The sequence below is a fragment of the Larus michahellis genome, chromosome 7 (genome assembly GCF_964199755.1).
Source record: "Larus michahellis chromosome 7, bLarMic1.1, whole genome shotgun sequence".
Classification (NCBI taxonomy): Eukaryota; Metazoa; Chordata; class Aves; order Charadriiformes; family Laridae; genus Larus; species Larus michahellis.
The window spans coordinates 30,312,022-30,326,901 of record NC_133902.1 but is presented as its reverse complement, the minus strand read 5'-3'; the positions used below and the strand labels follow the sequence as shown (position 1 = coordinate 30,326,901).

At 41.1% G+C, this 14,880-nt stretch overlaps 1 protein-coding gene across 5 annotated transcripts in view; it reads left to right on the top strand.

The window, feature by feature from the left end:
* The first annotated feature begins 684 nt into the window (after positions 1 to 684).
* PARD3B (par-3 family cell polarity regulator beta) overlaps positions 685 to 14,880 on the top strand; it is a 425,873-nt gene continuing 411,677 nt past the window's right edge. For 3 of the 5 annotated variants that reach the window (XM_074593644.1, XM_074593642.1, XM_074593643.1), the window contains exon 1: positions 830 to 1,135. In XM_074593644.1, the coding sequence (XP_074449745.1) occupies positions 1,016 to 1,135 (120 nt within the window). In that variant the 5' untranslated portion in view covers positions 830 to 1,015. Of the gene's footprint in view, positions 1,136 to 14,880 lie in introns of all 5 variants that reach the window. The other 2 variants (XM_074593647.1, XM_074593648.1) reach the window with 2 other exon arrangements.

The window sequence follows — 14,880 nt, the reverse complement described above, 5'->3', positions numbered from 1 at the left end:
TTCAAACTGAAGGAGTGTAGATTTAGATCGGATGTTAGGAAGAAATTCTTTACTGTGAGGGTGGTGAGGCACTGGAATAGGTTGTCCAGAGAAGCTGTGGATGCCCCATCCCTGGAGGGGTTCAAGGCCAGGCTGGATGGGGCTTTGAGCAGCCTGGTCTAGTGGGAGGTGTCCCTGCCCAGGGCAGGGGGTTGGAACTAGGTGATCTTTAAGGTCCCTTCCAACTCTAACCAGTCTATGATTCTATGGTTCTATGTGCAGGAGCACCGCTGCACTGGCAGGGAGGGCTGTTAGGCCTGTTAGGGCACGCCAGAGTGTCATTCCCTCGCAGAGCCACGCGTTACAGCATGATGCCCCCGTAACGGGCTCTCACAAGTCAGCATTTCACGCGAGGACTGGGCAGAGTGCAGCTGCGTGGGTGCTGCTGCGTGGGTGCAGTCTGTGTGCCCAGCTCTGCACGGCGCGGGGGGTGCGGCGGGCACCCCTCCACTGCCTGCGCAGGGAGGCCGGAGAACTGCCCCGCTTCGCACGCCGTGGGCCAGGCGGAACAGCGTGCCCCGCGGCGGGCTGACCCACGGGGCGCCGCGGCCCCTTTAAGCCCGGCGCGGCACGGCCTGCCCTGCTCTGCTCTGCCCCGGCTGAGCAGCACCGCCGCCCCCGACCTCTCCGTCGCCGTACGGGGCCGCCCCGCCCGGCCCGGCCCGGCCCGCGCCTCCCCGGAGAGCCGGGCGGGGAGGGGCGGGCACAGCGGCCCGCCGCGGCGGAAGGAGGCCGCCGGCCGCGGCCTCGCTCCCGGCGCTGCCCGCGCGCGCTGAGGCGCAGCCCCCGGGGCTTCCGCGCGCACCTGCCGGCCCGCCCCCGCCGCGCTGCGGGGCTGGGGACAGGCACCTGCCGGCGCCGCCGGGGCCTCCCGCACCTGCTCCGCACCCCCGCGCACCCCCGGCCGGGCCGGGCAGGGCCGCGCGGCGGCGGCGGTCGCCGTTTCTCGGCGGGCAGGGTATGGCGGTCCGGTGAGATGAAAGTGACCGTGTGCTTCGGGCGGACGGGGATCGTGGTGCCCTGCAAGGACGGGCAGCTCCGCGTGCGGGACCTGACCCAGCAGGCCCTGCAGCGGTACCGCAAGGCCCAGGAGAAGGTGAGGGCGCGGGCACGCGCCTGCCTGCCCGGGGGGGCCGGGCCGGGGGCCGTTGTGCGGAGCCGGCCTGGGGGGCGAGGGGGGCCGGGACCGGGGGGACGGCCGGCCGGAGCCGGGGGGCGGACGGGTGACGGCCAAGGGGGCGGGTAACGGCCGGCGCGAGAGGGGCGGTGGGTAACGGCCGGCGCGAGGGGTGGCCTGGGGGAAGGCCCGGGGGTCGGTTAGCGGCCGGCGGTGCGGGGGGGGCGGGATGGCCGGGCCCCGCGGCCGTGGTGCCCACGGGGCATGGTCGTGGTGGCGCCCGTCCCGCGTGAGCCCGTGTTGTGAATCCCCCCCCGCCAGATACTTTGTGTGAACAGCTGATGCTGGCGGGCTGGGAGCGTGTTCTGCTCAGTTAACGAGCTAGCAGGGCTTATTTTACATGTTTCAAGGTTTCTGACGTTATCGCTGTGCATGTTGACTAACAAACTTGATACAGACACAAACATAACTTAAGTTATTGCCATTAAAGCTTGTGTTTTCTGGCATCAGCTGCTCTGTGTGGTGCTATCTGCAGGGCTAGAGAGAGACTAGAAGAGAGAGACTTCCTTTGCATGAAAGGAGCTTGAGTTTTTCTTAGGTTGTACCTAATTGAGCATAAAAATACTTTTTTCTTTTTCATCCAAGAGGCAGGTGCTGAAAGCTAATGGGATACTGTTTAATACTGATGAAAGGCCTCGTGTTGCAAATACTGCTTTTTGAAAGACATGCCAGTTACAAGCCCTGAATTAAGGGCTTGGAGAATTGTCCATCCTCCTAAGACATCTGAATAAAAAGTACAGCTAATGGCTTATGGGATCTATTTTGTGCCCTGTGCTGGCTTCTTCTATGCCCAATCAATTGTTTAATATCTTGACGGCTAAACTGGAAGTAAAATTCTTGTTCTTGCAGGTTTATTTTGAGAGAAACTTGCTACTGATATGTTAAATCCATCATGACTAGCTGAGACTGCTCTGTGGTAGAGATTATAGTGGTCACCTTGTTAGTCTTTCTGAGCAAGTGCAGTGCTTTAACCTGCCTTAAGATACATAGAACTTGACAAATATTTAGTATGAAAAATCTTTTTCCTAATGAATATTGTGTGTGTGTAATAACTGCAAAATGTCTATAGAATTCTTGGTGGTGTTACAGCCAACAGTCAGTGAGATCTTTTGCGCTGAAGTATGGTTCAGAGTACTAAAATAGGCATATGGTGTCTGTTCCAGAGCGGAGTTTATCAGAAACAGAATTACTTTCAGCTGAGTTGAACTAAGAAATTTAAAATTTGATTTCACCTTTGATTTGTGCTTGTGATGACATCGGAATTAATCTCATGCTGATGGCTGGAAGGTGGCCTACAAAGCTTTTGTATAAATACTTCAAATGCCTTTCCTTCTCTCTCTTTGTTTTTTAAATTCCTTTAGAAAGGAGTAGAAGGGTGTCTGCCTTTCTAGTTAAGGCCTTGACTGTTCTAGAATTTTCAATAAGCAATTTATAGGAGAGAAATTGCAACAACTTGAGAAAGGTTCAGATAAATGCCAGACACTTAAGAAGTACTGTGGTCCAATTAGTTTCTCATGATTTTGTACCCAATTTGCTAGTTGGGTAATATTTAAAGAAAATTATTTTTATGCTAAGCATTGATCTCCTGTGCCCCCTTCAGTGTGAGGTCAAAATCATCCAGCCTTCTCTATTGGACAGCCAGAGGCCAGAGTTCACGTTTCCGACCTTGTTGTGTTTCTTTTTTCTGGCTATTTCCTTATAGAAGTCTTGAGTTCTGTATTCTGCATCATGGGTGGACAAAGTGGACACAGGCCAGTTTGTCCAGAAATTGGTGTTCCCCTCGAGTAATGGTGATTCAGAGCTTGTACAAGGACATGTAAAGAGGCAGGGTGGGGGAAGCAACCTAAGGACGTGAAAAGTACAGAACAGGTTTTCATTCAAGTCACTAGAAGTTTTATGACTTCTGCGCCTGTTCTCTGCTCTCTCCCCTGTTCACTGTAAATTTAAACAGTTCTCTTGCAGTCCCTTGATGAGTTCGTTTTTGATCTAGGTGATTTGCAGTGGAACTAACCAAAAAGATAAACAGATAAATTTCCTCTTATCTTGTCAAGCATCATTTGGAGTTAGTGTTCTTTCCTGAGGGAAAATTTGGGGTTGGTAAAAGAGATCATAAGAAGTCACAAACAATTAATTTTATTACCTTGTGGAGGGTTTTTTTCCAACTTAACATGGATGGGGCGGGTGTTTTGCCATTGTCCTTCTATTGGCTCTTTCCAAAATTAACTTTCTTCACAAAAATGTAGAATCTTATAGAGAATGGGATTATCTCAAGATAATCAGCAGCTAAAATCTGCTGTGAGGTGTGGGCACGTAAACAGGTTTATGTTAAAGATAACTGAAGATTTGTTTTTCTTTTCAAAATATTTAGAATGCTTGGAATACTTCCTGTGGCAGAATGCTGCTGTTTCTGTTGGCATGTTAAGTGTTCTTTATCTAATTTTTTTTGAAGTGTTAAAATCTTCTAAAAGAACAAAGTGGAAAATGGTATTGTTAAAGTGCCTAAAGTATTTGGAGAAGGAAGGAAGATTGCTACAAGGAATATCTTTCATAGTTGCAGAATGGAAAAAGAAAAAGGTAACTAGGATACAAGCTTTGGGAAATTTTTATTAGTTATGGTACTGTCAAATACCACAAAAATGTGTGTGAGAGGCTCTGTACTTTGGGGATTGTTCTGGAAGCCTAGTTTTGCTTTTATACTGCGGTCACTTGACTGGTAAAGGGTAGTATATGAGATTAGCATATTACCTCTTGTATATTGTAAAATATTTCAATTCCTATGTATAAAATAGCAATAATGTTAATTGGTTTAAAGTACTCAGTACTTTATACATGTAATGAAAGGAAAGTTCATGCAGTAAATGACTGAGTCATTACTGTGAGACTTCTGGTAAAAAGCTGAGAATTCTGCAGGCAGTTGCTTAATGTAGCCTGCTGCGTTTTTGTAGCAAGTTTGATTTGGTTTTTTGGCTGGGCCATGTTGGCAAGGTTTGGTCATGAAGGCCCAATTCCTTCGTTAACTAAACCAGAATACTGGGTTGTTGTTTCAGCTGAAAAATCGGAGGGTGATTATTTTTGATGCTACTGAGCTTAGCAGTGGCTTTTAGGGGTACTGTTTGCAGTTATGAATGGGCAGATCTTGTCTGTTTCACTGGAGGAAACAAGTAACACTCTGGACTTAAGAACAATTCTCTGTATTACAGTATCAACTAAGATTTTGCTGCTCTGAGATTTCATTATGTGAGTGGTCTTAGATGTTTAAGAAAGAGTTTTGTTGATCAGCTGCTTTGTGAGAATTGTAAATGAATTGTCAGGGAAGTGACTGTCCTCTTGGAAAGTGACTTGTGTTTCAGTGAAATGAAGCTTGGTGGAACTTTTTTTTCTGACTCAGGATCTGCTTTTGTTGCTGTTTAGCAATGTGTGTGTTAAGGCTTCCTGCTGATGGGTAGATACTGTAGGATTAATGATTCTTTATTGTCAGCCCAGTCCCTTAGTATTTCTTGTAACTTGGTATTTTTGGTACCTTGGGGAGCACTTGCATGTTATCTGTTGTATTTAGGATTCTTGGCTTGAGTGAGAGCAGATGTTCTGCAAAATACTTGGGTTGCTGTGCCTGTTGTTACTGTGTTTGCACCTCTGTGGCTATAAGACATGGTCCTTGGATGCAAGACCACGTACCTCATTGATTGTTTTCCAGAGAATTGAGAGACCTTTTGTTTGGGTTTGTTTGTGGGGTTTTTTTTTTTTGCCCTGAGTATGTGGGTGAGAGAAGGAGAAAGAGGGGTTCTGGGTCAGCACTGAAGGGTCTCATATACTCTCGTGGTGTCTGGGTCTGCGTGGTTCCATTGAAAGCAATTCCTCAATCCATACAGGGCTAAATGCATTCAAACTAAAAGCACCATTGTGCTTATACTTCTCCCCTTTGAAATGCCGCTCCCTCTAAGTAGGATGCCATACTCAAATTACCAGCTTTGTAGTGAAGCTCTTGGTTCAGCTGGAGATGCTAGTTTGCTAACTTGAAGGCCTTTAATGCTATTGGTACAGAAAGTGATATACGGCTGGGGAAAAGAATGACTATGAGACTAGCAAGTGAAATCCACAGTGACTTTTCTTTAAGCTGCAGTGAAACTTTTCCCAGGAAAAAAAGTATAAAACCATCGTGCTCCTCCAGATGTTCTTTATCTTACTGGAGGAGGCAGAGATGGGGAAGTGGTGTTTATTGTCTGTGTATCAATTTGCTCACATTTGCATGCATGGCTCTTACCTAAACGAGTTGCTTGGAATGTCTGCTTTGGCTGGCTGAAGTCTTGTTCATAGAAGCCAGTTGAATGCGTGGGATATGGAAGCCATGTAGTAAAATTAATAAGCGCTACAATTTGTAGTTTAAATATCAGTTTAAAATTTGTTATTTTAAGTAGTTAAATTATTGAGAGGCTCACTTTGGGAATGCTGATACAGACAAATGTTAGTTGAACTATCTTACAGGGACTTGATCCCCAGTTGTTGAGGGCATCAGAGTGTGTTTCCAGTGATGAGAATGTACAGAAGCCAGCAGTTGATTCTGGTATGGTAATTTTAGTTGGCAGTCAGACTGAGTAGGAAGCAATAATACAGCTACTAAGTTCATTCAAGAATGGTGCATTTTTGCTTACAGTGAAAATAGTGGGTTATTTGGGTTGTATTGGTGATCTTCCCCAAATTAGCTGCATTTAAAGAACTAATGCTGCACACTGACTGTCTGTATCAGTTGCTGATTTCTACTAATAAAATACCTTTCCCCTTTCTTTCTGTTCTTGCTTGCCCCACAACGTGACAATTAATTTTCTGGAATTACATGTTGCTGTTGTAAATCAGCCATCAGGCAGGAGTACTGAATGTTCTTGTAGTTTCTCTAAAAACATTGCGGGTAGGGAAAATGACAATTCATTTTGACTCCAAACTCTGTGCTTACAAAAAATGTTTGCAGAAACGTAACATATTTCTTCAGAAGATATATATGGAAAGTTTTGAAAGAAATCCTTTGTTATGAATATTTTTCTGTTTTGGACAAATTGAAGGTATTTAGTTCTTTACAAAGACAAAGTAATACAGTTGTATTTATGTGGCACTTTTGTCTTGGACCCGGTCTCTACGTTGTTTTTTTTGTTTGTTTTTCTATCCCAGTTTGTCTTAGAAAATTTATTTTATTTTATGCTCTAACAGGCATGGGATTAATCTATAATCTTTGTTTTACCAAAACAATTCTAAGCTCTGTTTTTAAGTACTTTTTTGCTAGGAAATGTTTCAACCATTAATTCCCATATTTGTCTTAGTGTTGCTCAATCAGCTACAGTGTGTTAGCGAGCTTTTACGTTGTCTTGGAAACTGACGTATTTCAATAAACAGCTTAATTATCACTTCTGATTCAGCCTTCAGGTTTGTCCACTATGATATCATACTAAAAAAGGACGATATAACTTGATACACTGCTTTGTCGTTGCTGTTGTATGAGTTTATGGGTAACTGTCCCATATATGTATGTAGGAAGACAGGCCACGTAAGTAGGGGAAGTAAAGAAAAAGGAAGTTATGTTTCGAACAGGTGTTTATAATCCAAACAAAATCTGCTATTGGATGTAGTCAGACTTGTCATAGAAAATGCCTCATAGGACATTACGTACTTATGTAACCTGAAAAAAAAAAATCTTCTGACCTCTTCCTTCTTTTTAAGAAGCAGACTACTGCCCTGTAACTTGAACTTCTGGATGAATATTAAGTTACCTGATATTAATGTATTTCAGGGGAGCTCAGTTGAAGGGTACAGCTGGATAAAATTGGTGAAAATACAGTAGGCAAAATGAGAATAAATCATCCTGGAAATACTGCAGGTTAGACTTCAGTGTATGTGATAATACAGAGTTTTCATTTTTGTCTCCCAGAGCATATTTATCAAGTTCCAAATACTATTTTGTTGTTATTACTTGAGAAACAGCAAAGATTTTGTAATAAGCGAGTGTTAAAACAGTCATAGAAGGAAGCCATTGAAGAGTAGTACAGAGTTCTCAGTAGTGACTGCTTCCTATTCCTCTTTGCCCAGTTGAAGATGAACTCCTAGTAGTCTTGTATGAATTTGTGAAGAAATTTAAACACCAAATGGTATTTTTTGTGGATTTGTTTCCAACTTGGGAAGCACCATGTAGTATGGTAGTCTAAATGTTTAAAAAAAAATTCTTTGACATAGGATGGAACCAGGTGGTGCTTTTTCTTGCTGCATAAACTGCAGCTTTAATCTTTTTTCCCTAAGTATTTGAAAATAGAGGGTTGTGTTCTATTGGTATTTTCTTAAAATCTTTTTTTTGTTTTTAACAGATACAATTATTTGGGATTAATAGTTCATGTTATCTGGCTATACTTTCCTCCTGACTGGTTCAGTGTGATAGGTCAGTTGAATCGCACCATACTGTGCAGAGTCTTGCATCCTGCTACTGAAGCAGCAGATTTCCTCCCCCATTGAGCAGAACATTCTTTAGGCTTTCCTAATGATGCTAATGTCATAACTGCAGCTTTCCTGGGCGTGAAGACCTATTGCTTCATTACTGAAAACTCCCTCTAGCCCCCTATTAAGATGCCTGTGTTTCATCCTTAATGAATATAACCACGCTAAAGGTCTTGAGCAATTAGTATTGTTGAAAACGGATTCTGCTTTGTATTTTTATATTTCATTCTTGAGTCTTGCTTATGCATAAAGATGTACCCATTTTATGTCAGGGACCTGACTAAACAGAAATGACATGTGAACGACTTGTTGATAGAAACAGACTTCTGAATTCCGCTGACCAGATAGTGCCCTAGAGAAATTTGTATACTGTTGAAGCTGCTTCATATGAAAAAATTTGGGAAATGAGCATGTTACAAGAACTTTTGGGAAAAAAAGCCGATGTAGTACTTGCGTAGTATCTTCCTTATTGATAAAAGCATTTTTTGTTCCCATCAGGTTATATGTTGTTGTGGTAATTATGTAGGTCTTATCAGTACTTTATTTCTTACATAGGATTTCTTCAATAATTTATTTGTAAAGAAAACTTCGTGTTATAAGAAATTACTGATTGTTCTGGATAGGACTTTTTTTGGACCATTATCCTCACTTTAAAGAGGAAATGTGTAAGACTTGATTCTGTAAATGTTTTTTCTTATGCCTAGTGACTGCGCTATAGACACCTCCATTAAGTGAGTGGTTGTAATGTTTTAATGTCACCAAGATCTGTCTTACTTTCCAGTGTAAACCTGTAATTTTTATGCCACCAGTACATCCATTCAGAACTGATGGTTTGCTTTGTTGTGGCAGGTGCCACAGCACTACGCCAGTGCGCTGATTTGCTCTTGGGAATGCTCCTGAATTGGGAGGTTTAGACAAGTTGCTTGTTGGTTTCATCGGGATACACTGGCAGCATTTATTGCCACAGCGAGAGCCCCTTGCTTCAATGCTTTTCTTTATTGGTTGTTACATGTATGAAAAAGAAAACTGCAGAATGTTTGAATGAACATGCTTCTTACAGCTGGTGATAAGGATACCATTTGTATGAATGGTAGATAGGGAGGAAGATGAACAATTGTAGTGTAACAAAGACTGGTATTTGGAATTGCAGAATTCAGTCTGATGGGTAGAGACTAACAGCTGGCTCTGGGCTCTTTTTTTTCTGGCTAGGGATTCGACCTCAAAGATGAGGCTCCATTGAGCCAAATAGTTTTGCAGTACAGTGTGTGTGATAGTATGTTTTCCAGATTCCCAACCAAATACTAGCTATTGGTGAATCTTAATGTGCACCCTCCCTATTATTTCCCTATACAAAAATGCAGTAATTTCTCAATCAGTAGAAGAAAATGGAGTGCTTAGTCTAAAGGAGAACTTGATACAATCCAAAGAAGTTCCGAGACCTGCATTCCTGGAAAACTCTGTGGTGGTGTTTTTTCTTGTATTTTTTTTGCCTAATCAGCTACTCTGTTCATCTCTCTTCCCTAAAACCTTAGGAGACCTTCACATTGTTATAGAAGATACTATCTCATTCTTATCAATCCATCAACAGCTGAGCTGATCTTTATTGGCAAACCTGCATATCTAAGTTACAGATCTTCTGAGATGAGAAAAATTTACTTGATCTAATCATCTCCTGTTTCTTTTAATTTGGTGTCAACTAAGAGTAGTTCCAGCTCCAAAGAGGTTAGAATCCAACATGTCACTATTTGGACCTTTGAAGGAGAGACAAGTCATAAATCCTGATGGGTTAATCCTCTGTATATGGTGGATTTGTCCTGTGTCTGAACTCAGGAATGGACCTTGAGAATCCTCCTGTAGACCATCCTACAGTTGAGGATTATTTCTTTTAATTCGTACATGGATTTATGCCTTCCCATTACCTGTGAAAGGTGGTGGTAAAGTAGTTAGTGTTTTTAGGGTTTTCACATTTCCCTGAAAGCTACCATTAGAACATTCTACCCTTCCAGTAAATAGATGGGTAATCTTTAGCTGCTACAGAAGGTGACTGGTTGAAAAGATGCCTGTACCTGCTCTGCAACTGTTCTCTTGGCTGGTGTGTCTGTCGGGCAGGTTGACTTAAATTAAATGCATCTTTATAAATTTTGGTGACGTTCATATAGAGGTAGCTCCTTTTTTATGCTCTCCTCAAACTAGAAGTTTTGAGAGCATGTAGTGTTTCCTAGTCTTTTTTCATTTTCTCTTTTTGTTAGTCTTGCAGTGCTGGATGTGATTAATGGTGATAAGGTCAGAATTTCATGTAGAAGGTTTGGAATACAATTCTACCATTTTTCTATGTTTTAAGGGGTCTAACTACCACTGAATGTAGGTACCATTCACTTCAGTTCCTGTAGGTCAGGCTTTTTTTTTTTTTTTTTTTGTTGAATGCAATTCTTAGTGGCACAGTTTGCCTGCTGTGACCTTTGCCTAAACCGACTATGATAATTTTTTTTAATAATCTCCTGTGATCATTTGGTGATGAAATTGATGGATAGTATTTTGAGCATTACAAAGTTTTCCACTAACATTCTCTGCTTGCCAGTTTTTTTTGTTTCTGAGCGCAAGCCAGAAAGTGAAACCAGATTGCAAACTTAAGGTTTAAGACTTGTTGTTAGTGAAAGTGTTGGCTATAGACTGATTTGGATACAGACCTTTTGTAAGTGATGGGTTTTGTGAATAGGGAAGATAGCATGTGACCTGGAGCTCTATGTAACTAACATCTTCCTCCATAGCTTGTGAGAGTTCCATGTGCTGTCTAACCTTGCAACTCCTGCCTAGAGGTCAGTTGCAGAATCTTTCCTGTGGATCCCTGGTTGAGCGGCTATTGAAGCTCTCGTCTGCCAGCTGTAACCTTTTCTATAAGGCTTTCTTAACTAGGTCAGTAAGGATTTTGATGGAGGGTCCTCATCTCAGAATTTTGTTGGACTTATTCAAGGAGCTAAACACCACAAAGCTGGGACAGAAATACAGTAGTGCGGAAGTAGGGGAAGCACTAAACAAGGCTACTTGTGCAGTGTGTCTGTAGCTCTTCTAAAAATAGAAATAATTCAGGAATTGAATCTGATCAAGGTGAGGTTGCCAATTTGCAGCAGTCTAAACCTTGAAAGGCATAGTCATACCTTTTCTCTTTCACGGATAGTAAGGCCTATGCACCTGTCTCATGAAAACTGTTCCTCAGTCTATCCAGGACAAATCCAAGTGGGTAACTTCCTTTGTTGATCCTCTGACCTGTGTCATACTTTGTCATCAGTGAACTGGATGATCTTACTGCATCTCATATGTATGTTTTTTTTTAACTGAAACAAGCTTCTGCTTTTAAAATAAATGATCTTGAAGTCTTCCATTCAGTACTTAAGTTATTTCTTTAAAGAAGTTCTTACTAATTATCTTGCTTTTTACTTGACCTGTTTGTCAGTCTACATGAAAGCCTGCATGGAAACCAGAAGTCATACAGGAAGTTTTTTTGCTGAGTAAGGATTATTGTTATTATTGCATCAATCAAATGTCTGTACATTTGAATGCTATGAAAATGCAGGTTACCTCGAAACCACATTCCTTCCACTGACACTGAGTTAAAAAGTTGTTGGCTATAACAATGATTTTCTGTTACAGTATAACGTTGTTGTTTGGTTTTTTTTCTAATAAATACAATAATTGGCTACAGTAAGGAGTTGTCTTGGATTATTTTTACAAGCTGGTTTATTTCATCCTGAGTAAGGACCTCTGAATTTGAGGAAATATGTGATGTGCTCCAGTGTGCCAAATACGTGGCATACTTTGCTTTAACTCATTGAATTCAATTGTATTTTCTTTAGGTTTCTCACTCTAAGATTCTCTATAGAAATTGTCTTTTCCTCTAGGCTGTCCCCCCTCCCCCTTCCCATTTTGTAGGATAGGTTACAACAGTATACTAACATAAAATTTACTTTATTGGCATATTTTTCAGAAGTCTGTTTCTAGCAGTAGCCTTATTTAACAAAGATGGCCTATGTTTTTTTTTTTCAGTTGATGTTGGAAATTTGGCTGTCATCTCCAGCTTCTGACATCTCAACCTGTTGTTTGTCTGCCCAAAGAATAGAAGACTGGAAAGGGGATTTCTCCCTTGAATTGAATCTTATGTCTTGTGTGGGGTAGAAAGAGTTGCTGAAGCTTTTGAAGGAGTGAAGGGAGCTAACAGGCTCAGCTCCCACAGAATTAGGCTCATTTGAAAAACCTAGCTGCTGCCAATTCACAATTATTTTTCCCCTGCTGGCTGTAACGAGTGTATTCTGAACAAATGTTTCAGGAGTTCCTGGCATTATAAGCTACAAAAGAAAAACTCCCCGAGGAGATGGAAACCTGAAATAGTTGTGTTGAGCAACAAAAAGGAGAGGCTTCATTGACTTTTTGATATTGTGCATAGAGAAAGACCGATATTTGTGTAGTAGTAGTCATGATTCGGGTATTGTTTAGACTGCTGTGAAAAAGGAATTTAAATTATTTTTTTTTTAAAAAGTATATATTTCTGTCTGGGGAAAAATATAATCTAACAGTAGGGTCTGTCTTGTCAATGATAAATGATGACTCTTCTATGTTAGGCAAGAAGATTAGCACTTGAAATTCCGGAGTCGTCCTCTATGTTAATGTTTTAGCAGCAGTTATCTGGATAGCTCTCATTCAGCTGCTGACTGATGGGAGATACTAACTGTACCTGAAATACCCTCATAGAAACCACTCCACTGGCTTTACAGATAGCAAAATTAAGAATTAATTTTTGCTCGAAATACTCAACATAATTCAGAAATGCTTGAAAGAACACTTGTGGCCTGTGCCTTTTAAATATACTACTTCTGAGGGATTTTTCCTCCGTATGATTGCTATTGTATTCAATCCACTTATTTTTCAAAACTGTCAACAGAAAAAAAACCTGCTCTAAACTCTTACCCTTTTCACATACTTCCACTTGAAGTAAGATGGATCAGATGGGAGTACGCCAGTGTTGACCCCTTAATCCTTGGGTCTGGAAAAATGTTGATTTGGCCATCTTCCATTTAAATTAGATTTTGTGTGTTGTGGAGGAGTAATTGCAGCAAGTCAGAAACTGAAAGGAGTAGACGACTTGCATGCAGTGTGCTTTTTCTTATTAGACCTTTCATGTAGTATTGAAAATGTAGTGCTAAAGTTGGACTGTGTAATCCTCCTCCTCATTCTCTTTGTCCCAGGTCTCTGCTAGCTGTAGTTGCAATGTGATGTTTTTGTTTGTTTTGCTGCAGCAGCGTTTACTACCATTTGACTCTGAATAGAGGATGAATACCTCCTTTGGTTGTGGTATTTTTTTATATATATATCATTAATTTTGCATTTATGTATGTTGCCATCATGTTGTTTCTGGTTTGGAAGAACAAAATGTATATTCATTGCTATCATAATTTTATTAAATAAGGCATATTCAAAGACAGTAGGACAACACTAGGCAGGTCTTTTTGGTAACTTCAGATGTTACATTTGAAACATACATCTGTCAGTGTACACACATTGTTTTTCTTGGTATGATACAACTGTCTTTTGAATTCAGTGAAAGTGGAGGAGTCTGGCTTATTGTTCATATTGCGGTTCATTAATGGCTGTAGATATGAAATGAGCATCTTACTAAATGGAAGTCTTGGTCAACCTCTGACTCTTGCCTTAAAGGTTTGAGAATAGACAATATGAAAAAAATACCAGCTTCTTTCCAGATGGCTGAATGCTTGATGTCTCTTTATGTTTAGCTGTCATTCAGATGTGAATGGTGTGGTGATTATAAGTGTCTTCCATTTTTCTGGTTTGAAATGATCCCTTTTATGCATTGTGTGTTTAGAGATTAACTGTTTGGTTTATCAATAGGGATTTTAAAGAAAAAAAACCAAAACACCCAACTTGATGGTATAGCAAAATCCAGGATGTTAGTGTTAGTAAGTGGACTTGACAGTGCATGTCTTAGCTCCCTGTACCGTGTTGCACAGTAGTTGTTTTGAAATAGGTTGTAGTGGACTATTAACATTCTGCAAAATGTTATTTCAATTTTGAAACATCTTGTGCATGATAAATTTCATACTACTGTTTTTTGTTAGTGAAAAAATGTTTTTCTGCAATCTGGGAGGAAAAAAGTTTGATAGGAGAGGCTTTGTAGGAAGGAGTTTCTTTTAATTGGGAAGAAAAAAGCTGGATTTAGTTTTTAAACTATGAGCGTGAATCATACTTTTCACGTGATGGTTTTAGATAAATATGTGAGTTATTACTTACAGATACAAGCTACAGTTTAATGATCAAACTGCTTAATACTGTTATAATCTTGCTAAAGCTCACTTAATGAATTTTCAGGCTTTTTTCTTGTTGCTTTTTGTTTTGGAGCTGAACTTCATAGTTTGTGCAAGAGATACCTGTAACAATACAGCCAAAGCTGTTTCAGGTTCTGTAGGAGGCCAAATCACTTGCTGTATGTGACCATTATACCAGCAAATTCTGATGTTATCATTTTTTCTATTAACTGACAATGGCCGTTTCCTTACTTAGTAGCCATTTAAAAAGGAGAATCAGCTGCTTCATTGGGTGTGCTGGTTTCCTTTTTCAGGCACTGCATGTAGCGATAAAATTTAGTGAAAGTAGATCCAATTACTTTGCTGAAAAGCCTTCAGCATCTTCCAGCTGAACTCGTCAGTGGTCAGTGACCGGTGTTTGTGTATGTGAGTTGAGAAACTGAGATATAATCACCTCTGTTAATGAGAAGATAACGTTACACTGGAAGGCCTATTGACAGTGCATTGTGATAAAGCATTCCTGTCACCTGGTTAGCCTTGAGCATTGCGTAAAATGGCTATGTTATGTCCTGTTTGCTGTAGGCATTTCCAATAGGTCTTTGTTTCATTTTGCAGTGAAATGTTGCTTTTATAGGTGCTTGAGCATGGCATAGTATGTGGAGCCGATGTATGGGAATGCAGTTGTGTAGCCCAAAGAGAATGAATGAAGTAGCTGACTGAAAAGTAAATTGGACCCATCTGTATGGGTGATGGATGGCATCAAACTGCAAATGAAAAGGACGTTGTAATGGCATCTCAGGACTGTTGCAAAATATATGCAAATGCAGCACTTAATCAAGTTTGCTTACCGGCTGTTGTTTTCGTTTGAAGTTCCTTGTGTGG